General features: G+C 47.3%; 1 protein-coding gene across 7 annotated transcripts in view; it reads left to right on the top strand.

Moving 5' to 3' along the window:
* The first annotated feature begins 6,252 nt into the window (after window positions 1-6,252).
* The window catches only part of mecom (MDS1 and EVI1 complex locus), a 992,273-nt gene continuing 976,235 nt past the window's right edge, over window positions 6,253-22,290 (top strand). For all 7 annotated transcript variants that reach the window (XM_059651242.1, XM_059651246.1, XM_059651243.1 and 4 more), the window contains exon 1: window positions 6,253-6,408. In XM_059651242.1, the coding sequence (XP_059507225.1) occupies window positions 6,372-6,408 (37 nt within the window). In that variant the 5' untranslated portion in view covers window positions 6,253-6,371. The remainder of the gene's footprint in view (window positions 6,409-22,290) is intronic.

The following is a 22,290-nucleotide window of genomic DNA, read 5'->3' on the forward strand; positions in this document are numbered from 1 at the left end:
CATTGCAAGAATTACTTCTTTGAACCATTCTTCCACCCTTTTTGTGCCAACACCTGTTTTTACCTTCAAACCTTAATAACCTATAAATCCAAATTCAGACAAAACTTCTAACACTGTTCCTCCAAAAAGCTTTTTAAATCCCTGGTAGGTCAATGCCTGATAAACAAAACCTCCCACATCTAGCTCAAAACCTATCAGATTTCTGTTTTAAGTGTTGTTGCTTGGCTCTGTTCGTTTGGTACAATTATTGTCAGACTTCATCCAGTCTTTGTTTTTAACCCTTCTAAACTGCAAATCTTGCAGTCTATATCTTCTCTTAGCATCCTCCTCCCATTGGCCTGAAGGCTATTCTCTCTCCCTTCCACTTTATTTCTTCCTCTTGTCCCTCATTCTGCCTTTCTCAGTGGACTGCTCCTTACACTACTGCATTATTTTGTCAGAGGGGCAAAATGTTGGAACTCTGGGTCTCTCTCAGTCCTCCAGAATTTCATACACACCCAAACTTTTAAAAGTAAAACTTGACATCACTTAGTTAACACATCCTGATTTACAGTATCGTCTCCTCCGATCTTTTCAATGTGCTGGTATTTTGTACTTCAAACTGTTGCCAACTTTGCTGATAAATACGCTCTTAAAAGGGGAGGTTGGCAAACAGCTCTGGAGTCAAGCATTCTTCCTCATCCTTATTCAGGAGCCTCACAGAATAGACAGTAATCTCCATTGGCCTGCCTGTGGATTGAGGTCTCCCGTCTGTATAGGAGTGCCAGTATATCTTGCCATTTCTTTTGCTTCCGTGGGTCGAGAGCTTTCATCACTGTTTAGTTGGCTGACTGGGTCTGTCTCCCTGGATCCATTGCTCATTTATTCCCCTTCACTTTCCATTTGTAGAAGTTGGGGTAAAATCTGCACCCATTCGGTCCATTGGAAGAGAAAATGCAGGTAATGAGAGAGAGACAGAGACAGAGAGAGAGAGAGAGAGAAACAAATTCTCTTTTTGTGCTCAGTTCTTTTCCCCTATAATGTATATTTGTCACATTTCTACGATAATTTCACTGAAAGCTCCTATACTTAAGATGTATGGATCCATGGTTTTGTTTCTCACCTGTGCTTATGTTTGACTTTAGTGTCAACTGGGCCAATCTGGAATTATCCACATTCTGCAGTCGTAAATTTTAATCATAACCTCTGATCTTTACTGGCTGTTACAACAGCATTTCATTTTTCACCTTCACCATCTCTGAGTGATGATGCCTATGCAATGCCAATTTATACCATGCTATAGACTGTTTTGTTCAAGTGAGCAGGGGCATGCCTGCCATGAATTGAGTGGAACAAATAGAAACAATGTTGGAGAAACTCAGTGTATCTGCCAGTATTTGTGGAGAGAGAGTCCAGTGACTCCTGTTCAGATTCTGCTTTTATAGGAAATGATTGATACTTCTCCAAAGACTGGCTGCAAAATATTTCATAATGGACAGCTTTAAAACACACCTTCAAAATGGAGACAGGATAATGCTCATGTCATAGCACCATCAGCCTCTCCCAAACCCAACCCCCAGACTCCCCCATCTCCTACCCGGTCCGTCAATACCCCACTTCCCCACATCTGCCAACCCCAACCCATTAATCTCCACTCCCCTCACCCCCACATCTCCCATCCAGTCCCCCACTCTCCCCACATCTCCCATCCAGTCCATCAGAACTCCCTCTCTCCCTCTTGACTTTCTCTTCATATTTCTCTGCCATTTCCTTTATTGCCTGTTGTCTCTGCTCAGGTCTCAGAGCCTACAGCCTGTGATGACTGGATGAAGTGAAGGAAGGGCTGGTTTTTGCGGTGATCTGCTCCTGTGTTTGTCTGAAGTTGTGTTTTTTTTTGGCGGAGTTAGCTTGCGTGTATTCGCTCGCTCACCCTATAGAACAATGATAAATATCCCTCTTGATCACTTGATTGATTACCTCTCTGAAAGGTCACGCGGGCTTGCAGTAATTTCCTTTCGCCCGAGGCTTCCTTTTCACTTTTACTTCATCCACGACAGCTCGACGTGTTCAAGACCCCCCCACCCCACCCCCTCAGCACCCCCTCCCGTCCCTTCCACCTCTTCCCTTTATTCTGCAACCTACAAATAAATAATAATAAAAAAAGGGGCTTATTTTTTGTTTTGGAAGCAGAGGTTGAATTTGTTCGGGTGGTTTGCTGCAGAAGCTCTGCCAGTCCCTGCCTGTTATAAACTGACTGTTGTAGGTACAGCCAGGAGCAGCCGCTTTTCGGCGTCTCCGGGGTCTCTCTCAAACCGCTTGTTCCTTCTTGGACAGGATTTGGATTTGAACTGCTGGACAAGCTATTAATTTAGCCCGAGTACCCAAGGCCCTGAACCCAATTAATTTCTAATGATTACAGCCCAAGGGGCTATCCATATCTCTCTGCTCCTTTCCATTTCTGTCATGAGGTCGGTGTATAAAAGGTGTATTTTTTAAAAAATTGTTATTAAGAACAGTGAGTTATGGCATGGGGAGGGGGACCATTTCCAGTTAGACAAATTGAGCTGTAATCTTCAGACCTGGCGTCCACATGAGGGGAGTGGGTTAATCTCCATTCGCTGGCTTTGGTCAGACACTAGTTTAATTTTTAAGCAGCTGGCTTTAAATCAGTCCCTGAATAAACAGCATATAATTGCATTACAGTGATTAAATTAATCTGCTGGTAGTTAAGAGCATCTAGATTTTTCTATTGTACCCGTTCTCCTAGAGTTCAGTAACATGAGGTAAAGTTCAGTGAACAGGGACAATAGCAGAGAATAACTTGTCCAACAAATACGTAATTGTTTGACAATATGTGGAAGCAAAAAAAAAGCGTTTACAGCGGAATGGTAGATTCTTTTTTTTAATCGGGTAAAAACTTTCTCTGGCCCTTTCGTTGCTGGTGTCGTCAGTCTGGGGAACGGTCATCGATTGAATAAAAAAAGCTCATTCCATGTTTGTAGGAATTTCACTCCGGTCTCATTGGCCGTGTCTGAGCTGAAGCAAACTCAGATGGAAAGGAGAGCTACTGAAAAAGCAGAAGAGGAGACCGGGTGGGGGGTGGGGGTGTTCAAACTTGCTCCCCAAACTTGGCCAAACCTTACCAGGATAATCCAGTTTTAAACAAATCAAATATGAATATCATTAATTTTGAGATCTCAGCGCGCGATTCAACTTAGAAAAAAAATGTTTATTTCAAAAGGCCGGATTTACACTGCGGCTCATTCGAAGCTAAATGTAATTACAAAATACAATGAGACGAGCTTGTGGTGAGCGATGGATCACCAATAAACTCCCTGGCTGGACACTTATTATTGATAATCGATTACTTTAATAATTCCACCTACGAGATATTTCAGATGGTTTACCCAGTGCTCCCTGTCTGAAAAGGGACATATACACCATCCCGAATTAAATTGTCTTCCTTCTGCCCGTTTCCAGACTGGACTCATTTTGTTTTAGATTTTTTAAAAAAAACAAACGTCTAATTTTCTTTTAATTACATCTTTTCAAAATTCATTTTTGTTTTATTTCAAACGAACACAGAATAAGACTCTCTGATCAGACTGAGTAGAGATGTTAAAAATATTCTCAATTCAGACCTCAACGGTTTGAGATCCAGATCCCGAACGGAATGTTTTGGTGACTCCCCCATTTATTTTTGAGGTTTAAATTAAAGAGGGTTCCGCACTCGAGGATTTATTTCGTAGACGGATTGTTAAAAAAAATTGAATTTCCCAGCGAAGTAACAAGTGAAGCTGTTTCAGATTCTCCGGCTGTAGAGAATGTCAGACTATTTCTTTACGATTGGCGATAATTGTGAATATTAGAGATTAATAATTACAAGAAAGCATTATTTTATTCGAGGCCATTGGTTTGTTGCTGTGTGTTTGTGCCTCTGGGTGAAAGGATGTAAGAGCTACAAATCTGTTACAATCCATCTTCACTGGCCCTCCCTGTACAATGGGGTGGCGAAATTCGAAGGCATTTTCACGGGACCTTCCGTGAAGCCGGTCCGCTCGCCACGAGGGTCAGTCACGCAGTGGCCTGGCAGGTCTCCTGTACGATCGTACGCTGCCGCAACTCAGGCGCTACCGTGTTATCCTTTACCCCACCTCGGGTGGCTATGTGCTGCCGCTCCCCTTGCAAGCCCCGTGTTTTGGGGTGAGGTCTGGGGGATGGGGTAAGGATATTGTAACAAATTGGGGGGGGGGGGGCGAATGGCGAGACAGTGCGTCGCCGCTGTAAAACAAAGTTAGCGAACATGGGCTGAAGCTTCCCTCTAACGAAATCAGTGAAAATCCACGTTCCCAGCGTGATTCGCTGTAGGGAGGAAAGATTGACGTGCTGGGAACTTGGCCGTTTCAAACTAATTGAAAGTTTCGATTTCTTTCTTTCAAAATATTTATCATATTATAAATATTCTCCAAGTTCCCAATCTCAGCAGCGGCCACGGGCAGAGAGCTGCCGGTTACACAGCAACAGCGAAACTGGGTTGACTGATTCACCGAAAGCTGAAACTCAGGGAAGCTATCATTTTCAAAATAAACTTTCTATGGGAATGGGCGGTGTGTGCTTAAGTGTGTTGTGTCTGTGCCTGTGTGTGTGTTTGTATGTGTGTGTCTGTGTCTGCGTGTGTGTCAGTTTATGTGTCAGACTGTCTGGGTGTCAGTCTGTGTGTGTGTCACTGTGCATGTATATCACTGTGCATGTCAGTGTGTCACTCTATGTGTCAGTCTGTGTGTCTGTGTATCAGTCTGTGGGTTTGTGTATCAGTCTGTGTGTTTGTGTATGTGTATGTCAGTGTGTCACTGTGTGTGTGTATCAGTCTGTGGGTTTGTGTATCAGTCTGTGTTTGTGTATGTGTATGTCAGTGTGTCACTGTGTGTGTGTATCAGTCTGTGGGTTTGTGTATCAGTCTGTGTTTGTGTATGTGTGTGTGTATGTATGTTTGTGTACGTGTTTGTGCCTCTGTGTGTGTGTGTGTATTTAGACTGACCACTGGCTGTAGGGTGCAGACCCCTCCGTTATTATCACCGATAAATTAAATCAGGGTGAGCGGACAGAGATATAAGGAGAGCTCAAAGCGGCCATTCATTTACAGTCGATTCAAAATCTACACAATGCAAAGATTTTGACGAACATTCTCCGTCTCGGAAAATCAGTGAATGTGCATACATTGTAGCACAATGACGGATACACTGAAGATGATTTTAACAAGTTACTGATGATGGTTCAGGTAGTCTCACTTGGAGCTGCTGTGTGCAGGAACGTGGGGTGTGAAAGACTGATCGCTCATTGATTTCAAAATATCAAGTGTCCTGAATACACACACAAACACAGACACACACAAACACACACATACACATACACACAGAGACACACACACATACACAAACACAGACACACACAAACACACACATACACATACACACAGAGACACACACACATATACAAACACAGACACACAAACACAAACACACACAGAGACACACACACAGAGACACACACACATACACAAACACAGACACACACACAAACACACACAGACAGACACATACACAAACACAAACACTGACACGCATACACGAAGACACAGACGGATACACAGATGCACAGTGACACACTGACACGCACAGTGATACACAGGCACACTGACACACAGACTGACACACAGACTGATACACAAACAGGCTGACACACACACACAGACTGACACACAGACTGACACACAGACTGATTCACAAACAGGCTGACCCACACACATAGACTGACACACACACACACAGAGTCACTCACACACACACACACACACACACACACACACAGGCTGATACACTAACAGACTGACGCTGACACATACACCAGAGGGATGGGGTTGACGCCTGGTGCTTTCAGTGCAGTGATGAAGCTACTCGGAGTGAGTGTGGGCTCGGTGCAGCCACTCTGCCCACGGTGGCTGGGGCTAGGAGCCAGCGGGGGAGGGGACAGGGATTAGGGTCGATGTCCTGCCTGGAGTCACTAATCCCCGGTGCTAGAGCGGGACAGAGCATTCTCTCTGTCCCCCAGGGGGTTGGGGTGGTTGAGGAAGTGGGGTGTGGGTTTGGGGTGGGGACGGGGGGAACGTGCTTTGCTTTTGGATACATTCTGACACCATCTCGCTTCAAATGATCCATCCGCCAAACTTTTTGGCGGCGCGGCAGCAAAGCAGTGCGCATGTGCGAAGGTGTCTAAACTGACAATGCGGGAGAGATAGCGAGTCCGGATTGAGAAAGAGAGAGAGAGAGAGAAAGAGGAAGAGAGAGAGAGAGAGAGAGAGATCGAGAATCCCCAGCAGCGCCGGATACAGCACCATGAGATCCAAAGGCAGGGCTCGCAAACTGGCCACAAGTAGGTGCATTAGCCCATTTCTCTGTGCTTTTCCCCTCTCTGCCATTTTGTCTTACTGTGTGTGTTACTGAGTGTGTGTGCGTGTGTGTGTTACTGTGTGTGTTACTGTGTGTGTTACTGAGTGCGTGTTGTGTTACTGAGTCTGTGTCTGTGTTACTGTATGTCTTACTGAGTGTGTGTGTTGTGTTACAGTGTGCGTGTGTTACTGTGTCTGTGTGTGTTACTGCGTGTATGTGTGTGTGTGTGTGACTGAACGTGTGTGTGTGAGAGAGAGGGAGAGACAATCGATGTGGGGGTCTCATCCAAGCAAGCTCCATGAACCTGCCATGCAGAGCTCAATACAGCCTGTGGAACCTCATCCCTAGGCAGCCCCGGAATGGCATTGCCAAGTCCCCTTCCTCCCCCACCCCGCCACCCCCACCCCACCCCCTCTCTCTTACCCCACTTCTGGCTGCACTGGCCGCATCCGGAGGCTGTTGCTCTCCCTGAGAAAGGTTGAGGGGCTGAGGCAGGGGCAAATTTGGGTCCTGGTGGTATTCCACCACTGAAGTTTAGTTTTTGTTGCGAAGTTAAACGCGAGGCAGGCAACGAGAGAGAGAGAGGGAGAAAGAGGAGATGGGAAGTTTGTGAAGCAGTTTTTGCAGTTGGTTGGTGAGCGGACTGTGCTTTCTTTACAAACAGTGGGCGCTGTTGCCCAACTGCCAGAAAGCTTCTCTCAAACTTCCGACACGGTCTGCAGCAGCAGGGCTAGGGCTTGGAGAATGGAAAGCAGGTGAATGTGGGAGTAAAGCTGCCAGACAACTTGTAGCTGCTGCTATCGCCACCGTGCCGGGAAAGGGGACTATATTTCCATAGTGCCTGCGTGTGTGTGTGTGTGTGTGTGTTAGTCTGTGCGTTAATCTCTGTGTTAATCTGTGTGTGCATCTGCGTCTGTCTGTGTTAACCTGTGTGTGTTTCTGTGTCTCTGTGCCTGTCTGTGTGTTAGTCTGTGTGTCTGTGTCTCTGTGTCTGTCTGTGTGTTAGTCTGTGTGTGTCTATCCCTCTGTGTGTGAATGTGTCTGAATGTATGGATATGTCAGTCTGTGCATATGTGTGTGTGTGTATGTGCCTGTGTGAGTGTATCTCAGGTCCCACCAGCTTGCTCCCGGCACCAAGCCGCAATAAACAGACTGACCGTGTCACTGTTGCGTTAATATTCGGTAATGATTGAGTGGGAGAGATTTTGGATTCCACCGGTTAAAATCTTAGACGACCCTTACGTTGAAAACGTGCTTCCAAGTAATTATTGGCGTGACATTTCCACCAGCGAGCATGTGTCCATTCCTTTAAAAACTGGTTTCTTTTGTAAAGCGGATCAAGCATATATGTATGATGTGGAACTGAAAGCTGGCTAAAAGGGCATTTTGTTTAAGAAAAGTGATATGTTCGAGCCGCTGTACCTGCAATATATATCCTTGAAATTATTCAACAATTTCCCAACAGCTTCATGTTGAGTCTGTAATGAAAGCGGCTAGTTTGGGGCACACAGTTTGTGGAGTCACTGTCTCCCCCGGTAGGGTGGGGACGGGGGGGGGGGGTGTTGCAGGTGAGCTCCCTGCCCTGTGCCCGGGACTAACAGCAAAGATGTAAACATGCCGAGAGTGAGCTGCAACAGCTGCCCGGTTGCAACGTGTGTTTCAGAGCCCGCTCGGATCTAGTTATTACCGAGTTTGATGGCGTGCGATTTCCAAAATCCACAACAAGTTTGTGTTTTGCACTTTCGGAATGGAGCCATATAACTTTGTGGTTAAAAAAGATCAGAAAGCGCCGTTTGGAAAGGCTGCAAGAATGATATGTCAGGTGGTGTTACACTCAGTCAAGCGGCAAATGATTTCATAAAGTTATTTTGTTTCGGATAATTCAGGAAAGAATTGAGTTTCAACCCTCCGCAATATTCTACTTCTCGGCCTTTCTGCCACTAGAGTTTGTTCTTAACAAATATAGTCCTACAAATTCTCTCTAAGCCGCCTCGTCACTGAAGACCCCTAGCTCCCCCTTCTCCCCCACAAATTGAAGGCAGAGCTAATATTTCACGTGTTCACTATCCTTTCAGAAAACTTGGGGAGAATCAACCTTCCCCGTAACTGTTAGCTACTTATCTTAAATGTTGAGACTAATAATGAGTACTGAACACGGCCAGTGAGTTGACAGGCTGTTTAGGGTCCCCCACTGTGTCGGCAGATTTGTCACTTTTCTGAAGAATATTCAGATTCAGAAATTATCATCTTAAACCTGTCGGGGACACTGACTAATTGTGCAGTAATTGCACCTCGATATATACAGGAACTCGAAAGCAACACACTGCCTTCTCATCAGCTGCTCACAGCAGAATTACTGTCAGAATATGTAGAGTCTAAATCGTGAATTCAAAAACCCAGCATTACCTCCAATTTTCTAAAAGCGCACCATCATTCCATCTTCGGAATTATGAATTATTTGTTTTCTTTGAGCCTGGCTTTCTGTTTGGGTCAGATAGCAGCAAACGTTAACATGTAATTTGTGTGAACACTTTCACTGATATTCATTACTTCGTTGTGATTTTTACAAAACTTTCCAACGCTATCTTTTTTTGCTGACGTTTCGCTGTTTGCCGAAGCTAACGGACAATTCGGCGTTAACCACATTCTCGTATAAAAATAAACATCGCACCAGCATCGACTTGAACATGTAAGATAGGAAAACAAAAAAAAACGACACCGCTTTAGATCAGAATATTTTAATGTTTCGCTGTGAAGGTAAGACAGGGAGTTATCACGCGGGGCTGTTAGCCATAGATTTAGGTGAAATGAAAATAGAATGAGAATATATTTGACGTGGCAATGAGTTGGATGTTATTGCGGGAGATTGTCCCTCTCCAAGACCTGGCGATGTATTTCGTGAAGTTCCCACATCACTCTCTGCTCGGCTTCCCCACACACCGTCGCTCTGCGGGTATTTTGAACTCACACCGGCTCAGTATCCTATGGTTCCGGGGTTCCCCAATCCGCTCTCTTCCTTCTCTCCACACACACACACACTCAGAGCACCCCATTTCCCCGAACCGCAGCAGATTGCGGCTAATTCCGACCCTGGGGTTTTGAGAGATATTGTATTAGTCCTGGCCTGAACTACAACTGGTTTTCGCTGGTAGTCTGGTGGTCCTCACTGAGTGTGGTTGATCCATGCTGAATGCGCCTTACTGGGGACTGAAATGTCTTTTGGAACAGAGTAATTTTTTTTTAACGAAGCATTAATTCAAAACTGAAGTGTCTTCCAACCAGTTTCTCAGTTGCGTAAAAACCCAACGATACTCAGCGCACGATTACATTGGGCTCGCGAGCTATCAGCCCTGTTTGAAAATTCACGATAAAACATTCAAGGGGAAGAGAAAACAGATTAAACTATCTGAATCTGGTTAATAACGTGCACGGCGAACGGACAAATACACGAGCTGCCTGTAATTTTGGTTTGAGGATGAGACATTTTAGACCACAAGACTTTAAGTCCCAGTTGGGAAACAGTCGCTGCTGAGTCCCATCTCTGATTCTGCACCAGTTAGAACTCGGTGCTTCACACAGGACAATGTTTTCACTTCAGTTCAAGGTGAAGGGTGAAGTTTAGTTTTTATTTATAAACGCTTACAATTATTCTCAACACGTTCGCACTTTGTTGCATCTATCATGTGAAATTGAGACGGGTCTCTCTGAATGGGGACGTTTTGATTTGGGCATCTTGCTCTGATAACGTTTCTCCCAGAGTCGGACAGTACTTTCACCATGTTTGTCTCTTGTATCCACCTAACACCACCGCGCCCCCGCCCCCTCTCTCTGTCTAGCTGTTGAGTATAAGGTTATTGTGTTCCAGGCCCTAGCTGATTCCAACTTTAACTTTGCACCTTATATCCCCGCACAGAGTGCGGGCCGGACGACAAATCCCTGAGACTGGATTCATATCTTACAGTGTCCCCGAATGGGGGTGGGGGGGGGGTCACAGGAGGGTGGGGATTTTTGCAGATAACAACATTAGACCCCCGGTATCATCCCCAGACTCGTTAAAACAAAACATGTGATATTGCTGAAATCTTTGGCCTAGGATAAATAAAAAAAAGGCCTTCTGTTATTTTGCTTCATGTTGTTAAACGATTAGGGAGGGATGGAGATGATGGGAAACTGATAATCAGAAAATGAAACTGCGACAGTTTTTGTTTTCAAAATGATTTAACCCTGTACTTTGGAAAATGCTCTGTGAGTGATGATAAAAAAAATTCTCTGCTGTGTTTGAAAGTTGATTCTGTCTGGGTTGTGAGTCTGCGATGTCCTCCCAAAATAGATCACTGTGATCCGGGGGGTGGGGGGCTCTTGTTTGGAAAGGGGAGCGGGGGCTGACTCTGTGCCCTGCTGGCGGAAGGGAATGGGGTACATTCCAGAGAGAGACTGAGAAACTCACAGACAGCAGGAGCAAGTCATGGAACTGGAATGGAAATTACCGCAGCCTCAGCACAGACTGACCTCTCTAGGCCGCAGATTGTAAGTTTGAGGGAGCAGGAAGGGTCTGAGTTGTTCAGCTCCCCCCAGCCCCAACCCTCCCCAATAGCCCCCGGCAGGGGCAGATACCGATTTCCGTCAGGTTTCGGGCAATAAGAAGGAGTTAGATCCCTACCCACTGGTTTTTCCCTTGGGATGAACCCTGGCGAGGATCCAGCCCTGTACAATGTCAACACTGAATATTCCAATCCCCAGACTACTTTTAACTACTTTCTAAATAAATACTCATTGTGTGTCTGTGTTTAAAATTATTTTACCTCTTTTATAAGCTTCAGCATCTTATTGTGGTGATCTCAAAGGGAGGCGGCAGGGGGCCTGGCATGGATACATCCCGCCGGCAAATGTACTACCTCACCAGTGATATCGGCCCTCCACCCCAACCCAACCCAACTCCGGACAGGGGGAGCTGGGTTAGAGGGACAGAGAGGCGCAGACGGAGAAAGAGGGTCGGGGAGGGGGCGGTCGGGTAGAGAGAGGGAGGAAGAAAGAATGGGGGAGAGAGGGAGGGTGGAGCGGGAGCGGAAGACGGTGGAGTGAGAGCGGAGAGAGACGGAGGGTGAAAGAGGAGGGAGAGACAATAGAAAAAAAGGGGGGCATGAAAGGGGATTGGGGAGACAGATAGAGGCAGAGAGGGAATGGGCAAGGGTCACTAGCATAATGGGGAGCTTGGCGAGAACAGCCCGTCATCCCTAATGCCTCCTTCCAAACTGAAACAGTGAGTTGAGGGGAATCCATGGCAACGATGCAGGGAGATGGAGATGGGTACCCCAGGAGGAGAAAGCCCTCCACTGGCACCCTGGGCTCTACATGGCTGTGGGGACCCGCTTGCTGCCATCACCCCACCCCCAGTTACCTCCAGTCTCCTCCAGACTCCCTCAATCTCTTCCAGTCTCCTCTAGTTCTTTCAGTTTCACCCAGTCTCCTCCAGTGTCTGGGCAGCAGATTGGAACCTCAGTGGGGTCACTGTCCGCCACAGCAGCAGTACACAGAGCCTCCATTGAGGGAACACTTTGTAAAGTTGTGCAAGAGCTGCAGCCTCACTGACCCAGCGGGTACTTGCTGTGGCTGGGGTGGGTAATGGGGCTGGGGTGGGTAATGAATGGATAACGGGGCTGGGGTGGGTATTGGGGCTGGGGTGGGTATTGGGGTTGGGGTGGGTAATGGATGGGTAATGGTGTTGGAGTGGGTATTGAGGCTGGCGTGGGTAATGGGGCCGGGGTGGGTAATGGATGGGTAATGGTGTTGGGGTGGGTATTGGGGCTGGGGTGGGTAATGGGGCCAGGGTGGGTAATGGATGGGTAACGGGGCTGGGGTGGGTATTGGGGCTAGGGTGGGTAATGGATGGGTAATGGGGCTGGGTTGGGTTTTGGGGCTGGGGTGGGTAATGGGGCCGGGGTGGGTAATGGATGGGTAATGATGTTGGGGTGGGTATTGAGGCTGGGGTGGGTAATGGGTGGGCGTTGGGACTGGGGTGGGTATTGGGGTGGGATGGGTAATAGAGCTGGGATGGGTATTGGGCCTGGGGTGGGCAATGGGGGCTGGGAATGGGTAATGCGGCTGGGTTGGATAGTGGGGCTGGGGTGGGTAATGGGGCTGAGATGGGTATTGGGGCTGGGATGGGTATTGGGCTGGGGTAAGTACTGGGGCGGGGCTGGGTAATGGGTCTGGGGTGGGTAATGGGTCTGGGATGGGTAATGAGTCTAGGAATAGGCAATGGGGCTGGGGTGGGTATTGGGGCTGGGTGGGTAAGGGAGCTGAGGTGGGTATTGGGACCGGGGTGGGTAACGGTGCTGGGACTGGGTAATGGGACTGAGAAATGGGGGCGGGACTGGGTGATGGGGCTGGGGCTGGGTAATGGGGCTGGGGCTGGGTAATGGGGCTGGAGCTGGGTAATAGGGCTGGGACTGGGTGATGGGACTGGGTAATGGGGCTGGGGCTGGGTAATGGGGGCGGGACTGGGTAATGGGGCTGGGACTGGGTGATGGGGCTGGGACTGGGTAATGGGGCTGGGTAATGGGGGCGGGACTGGGTACTGGGGCTGGGTAATGGGGGCGGGACTGGGTAATGGGGCTGGGGCTGTGTAATGGGGCTGGGACTGGGTAATGGGGCTGGGACTGGGTGATGGGGCTGGGACTGGGTAATGGGGCTGGGACTGGGTAATGGGGGCGGGACTGGGTGATTGGGCTGGGACTTGGTGATTGGGCTGGATGCTATTTCCTTTTTACAATATGACCCTTTTCTCTCATTCTGTTCCGGGGAGAACCCGGGACCTCAAATATGCCTCCAATTATTGCGGACAAATTATTCACCCATTTCTGACCGAAATGTGCCAGCTCGGCAAGGCAGCGATGGCTGTAAATTGGGAGTAATTTGTTTTTCTTGTAATAAACTCCCTGTGGTATAAAAGGACAGGATTGTGAAAACTTTCCCTTTAACCACTCGCGACTTTCACATTCCTGCATCAACACCTTTATCGGGGCCATTCTCCGCAGTTTCTTTTCCATCTCGGAGTAGTATTTTGTATTTTTCTACATTGAAGTTTGGGGATAATTATTAGCGGCAGGTCACAGGGACCAAACTCCAGAAGAAAGTCTGTTGAAAAGCAATGATGATGCGCACTGTAGTCAGATTAACAATCAGATTGTCTCACCAGTCACTCCATGGAGCTCCCGCCCCGTCGCAAATTTCCAACAAAAATGTTTTGCAAAAACGAAGTAGAAGCAAACAAGGTGTTTGATTTTTACACGTTTGCTGGAAACACCAGGCAAGGTAACGGAATGTGAACACGTCTTTCTAAACGAGGGAGTTCTGGCCGCCCCATGGGAACTGTTCAACAGTTTAGGAGGAACCCGTTAGCGACCGGGCTGCTCTTTCTGCCGCAGTTATCCACGGTCAGCGATAGGACCGCCTGTCGATTTACAATCAACGTTATTCTACATCCTGCCAATGTCTTTGAGAAGGAAAGCGAGGTCTGTCTGAGGCCAAAGTGGTTCAAAACAAGTTGGACATGAAATCTTGGAGCTAACAATCCTAAATAGAAAATCACTGCGGTCCAAAACTTCACACAAAACAGGGTTCAATAATCCCAGGATGGTTTCCTACTGGATGGGATGATCTAAATAGAAATAATCTGTTTCTTAATTGGCAATTGTATGCTCCAGGTTCCATCAGTTGGGGGAACAGAGTGGGAATACTGCGACCCGGGCACTAAATTTCTCACCAGAGCTTTGCAACAGCTCTGTAAAATCGCACAACCTAATGCTCTCGAGGTGCTTGTTCCTGGCTGCCCAGACAGTGGGACACATCTTAACTCCCCGTCCTGGTAAATTCTGTAATATTGTCAGGATAAAAATCCATCAGTCCTCCTGCACATGCTTTGGAATCTCAGATCTTAGAATCTGCCATGTTATACCAGGCTGTAATGTTGGATAACTGGACTATATGTGGAAATAAAGCCCGCAATCTGCAATGGGCAAATAGAAGGTATACGGACGAATTTTCGGAACTGCAGCTTGGAAATTTTTACATAGATCGAAAGGTTTCTCTTGGTGTATACATTCAGCTGACCAAAATAAAATGAAACAATGTCCTGAACTAGACATACACGTTTGTTTAAAATGCACATATATAAATTACAGTGTGCGTAATACAAGACTAGTTTCCAAGGATCCAGCGCTGTCATTGTTGGCATTATTTGCATTCAACAGTTAGGGAGCAAGGCTGAGATATAATGCCCAGAGTATTATATAATTTCTGAAGCTTGTTACTGTTCAAATACATTCAGTACTGTATGAATTTCACCATCTCCTACTCTGAAGCTTTCACTATAGATTTTTAGAACAAATATTTTCTAATCTACGCAATTTCTTTCACCATTAAATATATTGTTTATCATCAGACTATAATGACCCAGACACTTGCATTTACAGTGTAGGGCCTATGTGTGGCATGATGCAGGGAGGAGACTGCCAGAACAGCTCCTGCACTGAAGAAGTAACCACGAATAGAAATCAGGACAGAGCGGAATAGTCACAGCGTTGGGGAGGTGTTTTGTGTCTATGCTCGCTCACTAGAGGAACAATTCACCTCGCTTCACATTCCTTTCTTCTCAACGTACAATCCGATCATACGTAGGGAGAGTTTTCAGTTCTTTGAAACTATTCATATAGAATGTACAGTGTATATATGCAGAATTTATAGGATGTATTATTTACAGGGAGACAGGAAAGTCTCTCAATTTTGTGCATGCCTATCAATGAATTCACAATAATTTGTGTCGTCAGTTTAAACAGGCCAAAAGTGATTTTTTTTCTCTCCCTCTCCTACACACACACAGACACACACACACACAGACCCACACACAGACACACACACACACAGACAGACACAGTCACACACACACAGTCACACACACAGACACACACATACAGACACACACACAGACACACACACACAGACACACAGAGTCACACACACACACAGACACAGTCACACACACACAGTCACACACACAGTCACACACACAGACACACACATATAGACACACACACAGACACACACACACAGACACACACACACACAGAAACACACACACAGACAGACAGACACACACATAGACACACACAGACACACACACACAGACACACACACAGACACACAGTCACACACACAGTCACACACACATACACACAGTCACACACACACAGACACTCACACAGTCACACACACACACAGACACACACACAGAGACACAGTCACACACACTCACACACACACAGACACACACATACAGACACACACAGACACACACACACAGAAACACACACAGACACACACACAGTCACACACAGACACACACACACAGACACACACATACAGACACACACACACACACACAGACACACACACACACAAACACACACAGACACACACACAGACACACACACACACACAGACACACACACACAGTCACACACACACAGACACACACACACAGACACACACACAGACACACACACACACACAGACACACACACACACACAAACACACACAGACACACACACGCACACAGACAGACACACACACACACAGACACACACACAGTCTCACACACACACACAAACACACACACACACAGACACACACACACAAACACACAGACACACACACACAGACAAACACACACAGTCTCACACACACACACACAAACACACACACAGACACACACACACAGACACACACACAGACACACACACACAGTCTCACACACACACACACAAACACACACACACAGACACACACACACACACACACACACAATTGTTTAATTTACTCCTGGAAAGTGCGTGTCAGTCAATATTTGTTGCCCATCCCTAATTGCCCGCGAGAAAGTGCTGGTGTTTGCCTGCTTGTACCACTGCAGTCGCTCAGGTACAGGGACAACGTCAGTGCTGTTAGGGAGGGAGTTACAAGATTTTGATCTGACAATAATGAAGGACAACGTGATATATTTCAAGGTCAGGATGATTAGTACTTGGAAACAGTTTCACAGTCTTCAATTTAAATTCATTCTAATCTTTCAATAATTTTCACTGAATTCACTGTTGGTTGAGACGGTGTTGTGATGGGGGCTTGCTCTTTCTTTCCAAAGATGGCCAAAGAGAGTCTGCATGAAACTGAGCTCCTAGAAGCTACAAAGCTTTTCAATCCTTTCTAGATTGTAATCTTTTATTGAAATTGTTTGGTGTGAGCTTCTATTATAAATTAGATATAACCCAAGTGTCACTGTGCCTCAGGAAAAATGACTATCACAGTACAAATATTCTCTCTGATGCTCATCAGAATAAACCACATAATTAATAATATTTTCAGGTAGTCATAAATTAATCTCAGTTTAAACCCAAATGCTAGTTCCAACCAAGGTATGACTCAGTATTGAATGATTGTAAATACAAGAGGTATCTTTTTGTTGAAAACTTCATAGAAATTTGTAGGAAAGTGATAAAAATATTTTGAATTTGGATAATAAATTTTACTGAAGCAACAGAGTTTTGCTCAAAGTGGGTTTTGCTAATTTTAGAGTCAGTCTTATAGAATACAGTGAAACAGTTTTATGTACACGATCACCTAGTCCTGCAATGTACAAGTCTCTGGTTGCATATCACCTTTGTCTACCTAGTTGTTGGTATGCAAATGTATCTGTTTTTACTTGGATATGTGAGTTCTTTGTGTGTGTATTTGAGACTGAAAAGTGCCTCTTCTGATCTTGAACTAAAAAATCAGAAAATAAAACCTTTGTTATTATTTTAGAACATAGAACAGTGCAGCACAGTACAGATCCTTTGGCCCACAATGTTGTGCTGACCTGTTATCCTACTAAGATCAAAATACCCTCCATATCCTACATTTTACTGTCCTCCATGTGCCCTTCCAAGAGTGGCTGAGAAGTCTCTAAAGTGTCTGACTCCACTGCCACTGCCAGCAGCGCATTCCACATGCCCACTGCTCTCTGTGTGAAGAACCCACCTCTGACATCTCCCCTATACCTTCCTCCATCACCTTAAAACTTTGCCCCTTAGTCATTTCCACCCTCTTTGCTGAAGTTTGTACTTTGTAAGAGAACCTTCATGGTCACAGGCTGAATTAATATATTGCCACGGAACAAAACAAAGGAATGGCTTTCTTTTGACGCTAGTGATGATTGGATTATAGGGAGCAGGCAGGACGGTAGAGATGAGATTAACCATGATTGTATCAAATAGTGGTGCAGAGTCGAGAGGCTGAATTGCCCAGGTCCTATGTTATTATATACCCAATTACTACATGTGTTGTTGATGCGTAGATAAAACATTCTAATATTGCAGTTTTTAACATTTGATTTAATCACATAGTCATTAGAGATGCAAATTTGGCAATTTTCAGTTGAGCCCTTTATGCAGCAAAGATCCTTTTTTTCCCCTACACCTCCATCAGATCATCAAGCGGATCAATTAAAAAGAAACTTTGGAGCCAAAACACAGTATTTCTGCAAACAATGGAGGAATGAATCTTTTACATCCAATAGGAGGATTCAGCAATGACATTTTGGAATGTAAGGTTTTGAAACATGAAAGTCGCAAGAAAGTGATTTCATTAGCAGTAAAGAAAGGTATCAGATATACCACCAATAATTGTCCTTCATTGCTTTCTTAAACAACAAACAATGCATTTATCCATGATGTATGTCAAAATTCACCCAGATGTGGAGTCTATGGTCCTGGAAGAAAATGACTAAACCTCAGAAATGAGAATCCAAGATAATGAAATGTGAGGCTGGATGAACACAGCAGGCCAAGCAGCATCTCAGGAGCACAAAAGCTGACGTTTCGGGCCTAGACCCTTCGTCAGAGAGGGGGATGGGGTGAGGGTTCTGGAATAAATAGGGAGAGTGTGGGGGAGGTGGACCGAAGATGGAGAGAAAGAAGATAAGTGGAGAGGAGAGTATAGGTGGGGAGGTAGGGAGGGGATAGGTCAGTCCAGGGAAGATGGACAGGTCAAGGAGGTAAGATGAGGCTAGTAGGTAGGAGATGGAGGTGCGGCTCTGGGTGGGGGGAAGGGATGGGTGAGAGGAAGAACAGGTGAGGGAGGCAGAGCCAGGTTGGACTGGTTTTGGGATGCAGTGGGTGGAGGGGAAGAGCTGGGCTGGTTGTGTGGTGCAGTGGGGAGAGGCGACGAACTGGGCTGGTTTTGGGATGCGGTGGGGGAAGGGGAGATTTTGAAGCTGGTGAAGTCCACATTGATACCATTGGGCTGCAGGGTTCCCAAGCGGAAAATGAGTTGCTGTTCCTGTAACCTTCGGGTGGCATCATTGTGGCACTGCAGGAGGCCCATGATGGACATGTCATCGAAAGAATGGGAGGGGGAGTGGAAATGGTTTGCGACTGGGAGGTGCAGTTGTTTATTGCGAACCGAGTGGAGGTGTTCTGCAAAGCGGTCCCCAAGCCTCCGCTTGGTTTCCCCAATGTAGAGGAAGCCACACCGGGTACAGTGGATGCAGTATACCACATTGGCAGATGTGCAGGTGAACCTCTGCTTAATGTGGAATGTCATCTTGGGGCCTGGGATAGGGGTGAGGGAGGAGGTGTGGGGGCAAGTGTAGCATTTCCTGCGGTTGCAGGGGAAGGTGCTGGGTGTGGTGGGGTTGGAGGGCAGTGTTGAGCGAACAAGGGAGTCACGGAGAGAGTGGTCTCTCCGGAAAGCAGATAGGGGTGGGGATGGAAAAATGTCTTGGTGGGGTCGGATTGTAGATGGCGGAAGTGTCGGAGGATGATGCGTTGTATCCGGAGGTTGGTGGGGTGGTGTGTGAGAACGAGGGGGATCCTCTTTGGGCGGTTGTGGCGGGGGCGGGGTGTGAGGGATGTGTTGCGGGAAATGCGGGAGATACGGCCAAGGGCATTCTCGACCACGGTGGGGGGAAAGTTGCGGCCCTTGAAGAACTTGGACATCTGGGATTTGCGGGAGTGGAATGCCTCATCGTGGGAGCAGATGCGGCGGAGGCGGAGGAATTGGGAATAGGGGATGGAATTTTTGCAGGAGGGTGGGTGGGAGGAGGTGTATTCTAGGTAGCTGTGGGAGTCGATGGGCTTGAAATGGACATCAGTTACAAACTGGTTGCCTGAGATGGAGACTGAGAGGTCCAGGAAGGTGAGGGATGTGCTGGAGATGGCCCAGGTGAACTGAAGGTTGGGGTGGAAGGTGTTGGTGAAGTGAATGAACTGTTCGAGCTCCTCTAGGGAGCACGAGGCGGCGCCGATACAGTCATCACTGTACCGGAGGAAGAGGTGGGGTTTGGGGCCTGTGTAGGTGCGGAAGTGGGAGTGTTCCACGTAACCTACAAAGATGCAGGCATAGCTGGGGCCCATGCAGGTGCCCATGGCCACCCCAGCACATCTCTCACCTTCCTGGACCTCTCAGTCTCCATCTCAGGCAACCAGCTTGTAACTGATGTCCATTTCAAGCTCACTGACTCCCACAGCTACCTAGAATACACCTCCTCCCACCCACCCTCCTGCAAAAATTCCATCCCCTATTCCCAATTCCTCCGCCTCCGCCGCATCTGCTCCCACGATGAGGCATTCCACTCCCGCACATCCCAGATGTCCAAGTTCTTCAAGGACCGCAACTTTCCCCCCACAGTGGTCGAGAATGCCCTTGGCCGTGTCTCCCGCATTTTCCGCAACACATCCCTCACACCCCGCCCCCGCCACAACCGCCCAAAGAGGATCCCCCTCGTTCTCACACACCACCCTACCAACCTCCGGATACAACGCATCATCCTCCGACACTTTCGCCATTTACAATCCGACCCCACCACCCAAGACATTTTTCCATCCCCACCCCTGTCTGCTTTCCGGAGAGACCACTCTCTCCGTGACTCCCTTGTTCGCTCCACACTGCCCTCCAACCCCACCACACCCCGCACCTTCCCCTGCAACCGCAGGAAGTGCTACACTTGCCCCCATACCTCCTCCCTCACCCCTACCCCAGGCCCCAAGATGACCTTCCACATGAAGCAGAGGTTCACCTGCACATCTGCCAATGTGGTATACTGCATCCCCTGTACCCGGTGTGGCTTCCTCTACATTGGGGAAACCAAGCGGAGGCTTGGAGACCGCTTTGCAGAACACCTCCGCTCGGTTCGCAATAAACAACTGCACCTCCCAGTTGCAAACCATTTTCACTCCCCCTCCCATTTTTTGGATGACATGTCCATCATGGGCCTCCTGCAGTGCCACAATGATGCCACCCGAAGGTTACAGGAACAGCAACTCATATTCCGCTTGGGAACCCTGCAGCCCAATGGTATCAATGTGGACTTCACCAGCTTCAAAATCTCCCCTTCCCCCACCGCATCCCAAAACCAGCCCAGTTCGTCCCCTTCCCCCACTGCACCACACAACCAGCCCAGCTCTTCCCCTCCACCCACTGCATCCCAAAACCAGTCCAACCTGTCTCTGCCTCCCTAACCGGTTCTTCCTCCCACCCATCCCTTCCTCCCACCCCAAGCCGCACCTCCATTTCCTACCTACTAACCTCATCCCACCTCCTTGACCTGTCCGTCTTCCCTGGACTGACCTATCCCCTCCGTACCTCCCCACCTATTCTCTCCTCTCCACCTATCTTCTTTTCTCTCCATCTTCGGTCCGCCTCCCCCTCTCTCCCTATTTATTCCAGAACCCTCTCCCCATCCCCCTCTCTGATGAAGGGTCTAGGCCCGAAACATCAGCTTTTGTGCTCCTGAGATGCTGCTTGGCCTGTTGTGTTCATCCAGCCTCACATTTAATTATCTTGGATTCTCCAGCATCTGCAGTTCCCATTATCACTCAGAAATGAGAACACTGATTTTACCCACAAGCCATTGCACCAGCTTGAGCCATGCCTTTTTGTGGCAAAGACAGTAAGTCCAGTGGATTCCTGGTCTAATTTTGGCTGGAATCTGCCAGCAGACCTCTCTCACCTCTTCCAAGACATTGGATCTGGGTGTTCTGACCATAGTGGTCAGCATGACTCGGTGGGGAGAAACCCTCCAGCTCACCATCTGAACAGCCTTCAATTCAAGGTAGCAGTTATTCTGTTCTGCAGACTGCAGTTAGATGTCTTAGAGTGCCTTAGTCAACATCTGTAGGCTAATCCAGATTGATTTACAAAGTTAAAGTTGGAAATTGTATTCAAATATTACAAAGCAACCTTTGGTGTAAAAGAATACTTACTATAGTACCATCTTCAATCTGGGTGGGCAATATGGTGCTTTTCTGGCTTGGCAAATGCCAGCTGCCGTTCATTGAGGTGTTGGGAGTTGGGGAGGGGTGAGTGGTGCTGCTGAGGGGCAGGCTAAATGTTGCCTCAAATGTTCGAGTACCAATTACATATGGCATTTCCTGCCTAAACCCACAAATTTCAATGAACAAAGAACAAAGAACAAAGAAAATTACAGTACAGGAACAGGCCCTTTGGCCCTCCAGGCCTGCTGATTGAGATCCTCTATCTAAACCTGTCGCCTATTTTCTAAGGGTCTTTATCCCTCTGCTCCCTGCCCATCCATGTATCTGTCTAGATACATCTTAAAAGACACTACTGTGTCTGCGTCTACCACCTCCGCTGGCAACGCGTCCAGGCACCCACCACCCTCTGTGTAAAGAACTTTCCACGCATATCTCCCTTAAACGTTCCCTTCTCTCACTTTGAACTCATGACCCCGAGTAATTGAGTCCCCACTCTGGGGGAAAAAGCTTTTTGCTATCCACCCTGTCTATACCCCTCATGATTTTGTAGACCTCAATC

The sequence above is a fragment of the Stegostoma tigrinum genome, chromosome 14, assembly GCF_030684315.1.
Source record: "Stegostoma tigrinum isolate sSteTig4 chromosome 14, sSteTig4.hap1, whole genome shotgun sequence".
In the NCBI taxonomy this organism is placed as follows: Eukaryota; Metazoa; Chordata; class Chondrichthyes; order Orectolobiformes; family Stegostomatidae; genus Stegostoma; species Stegostoma tigrinum.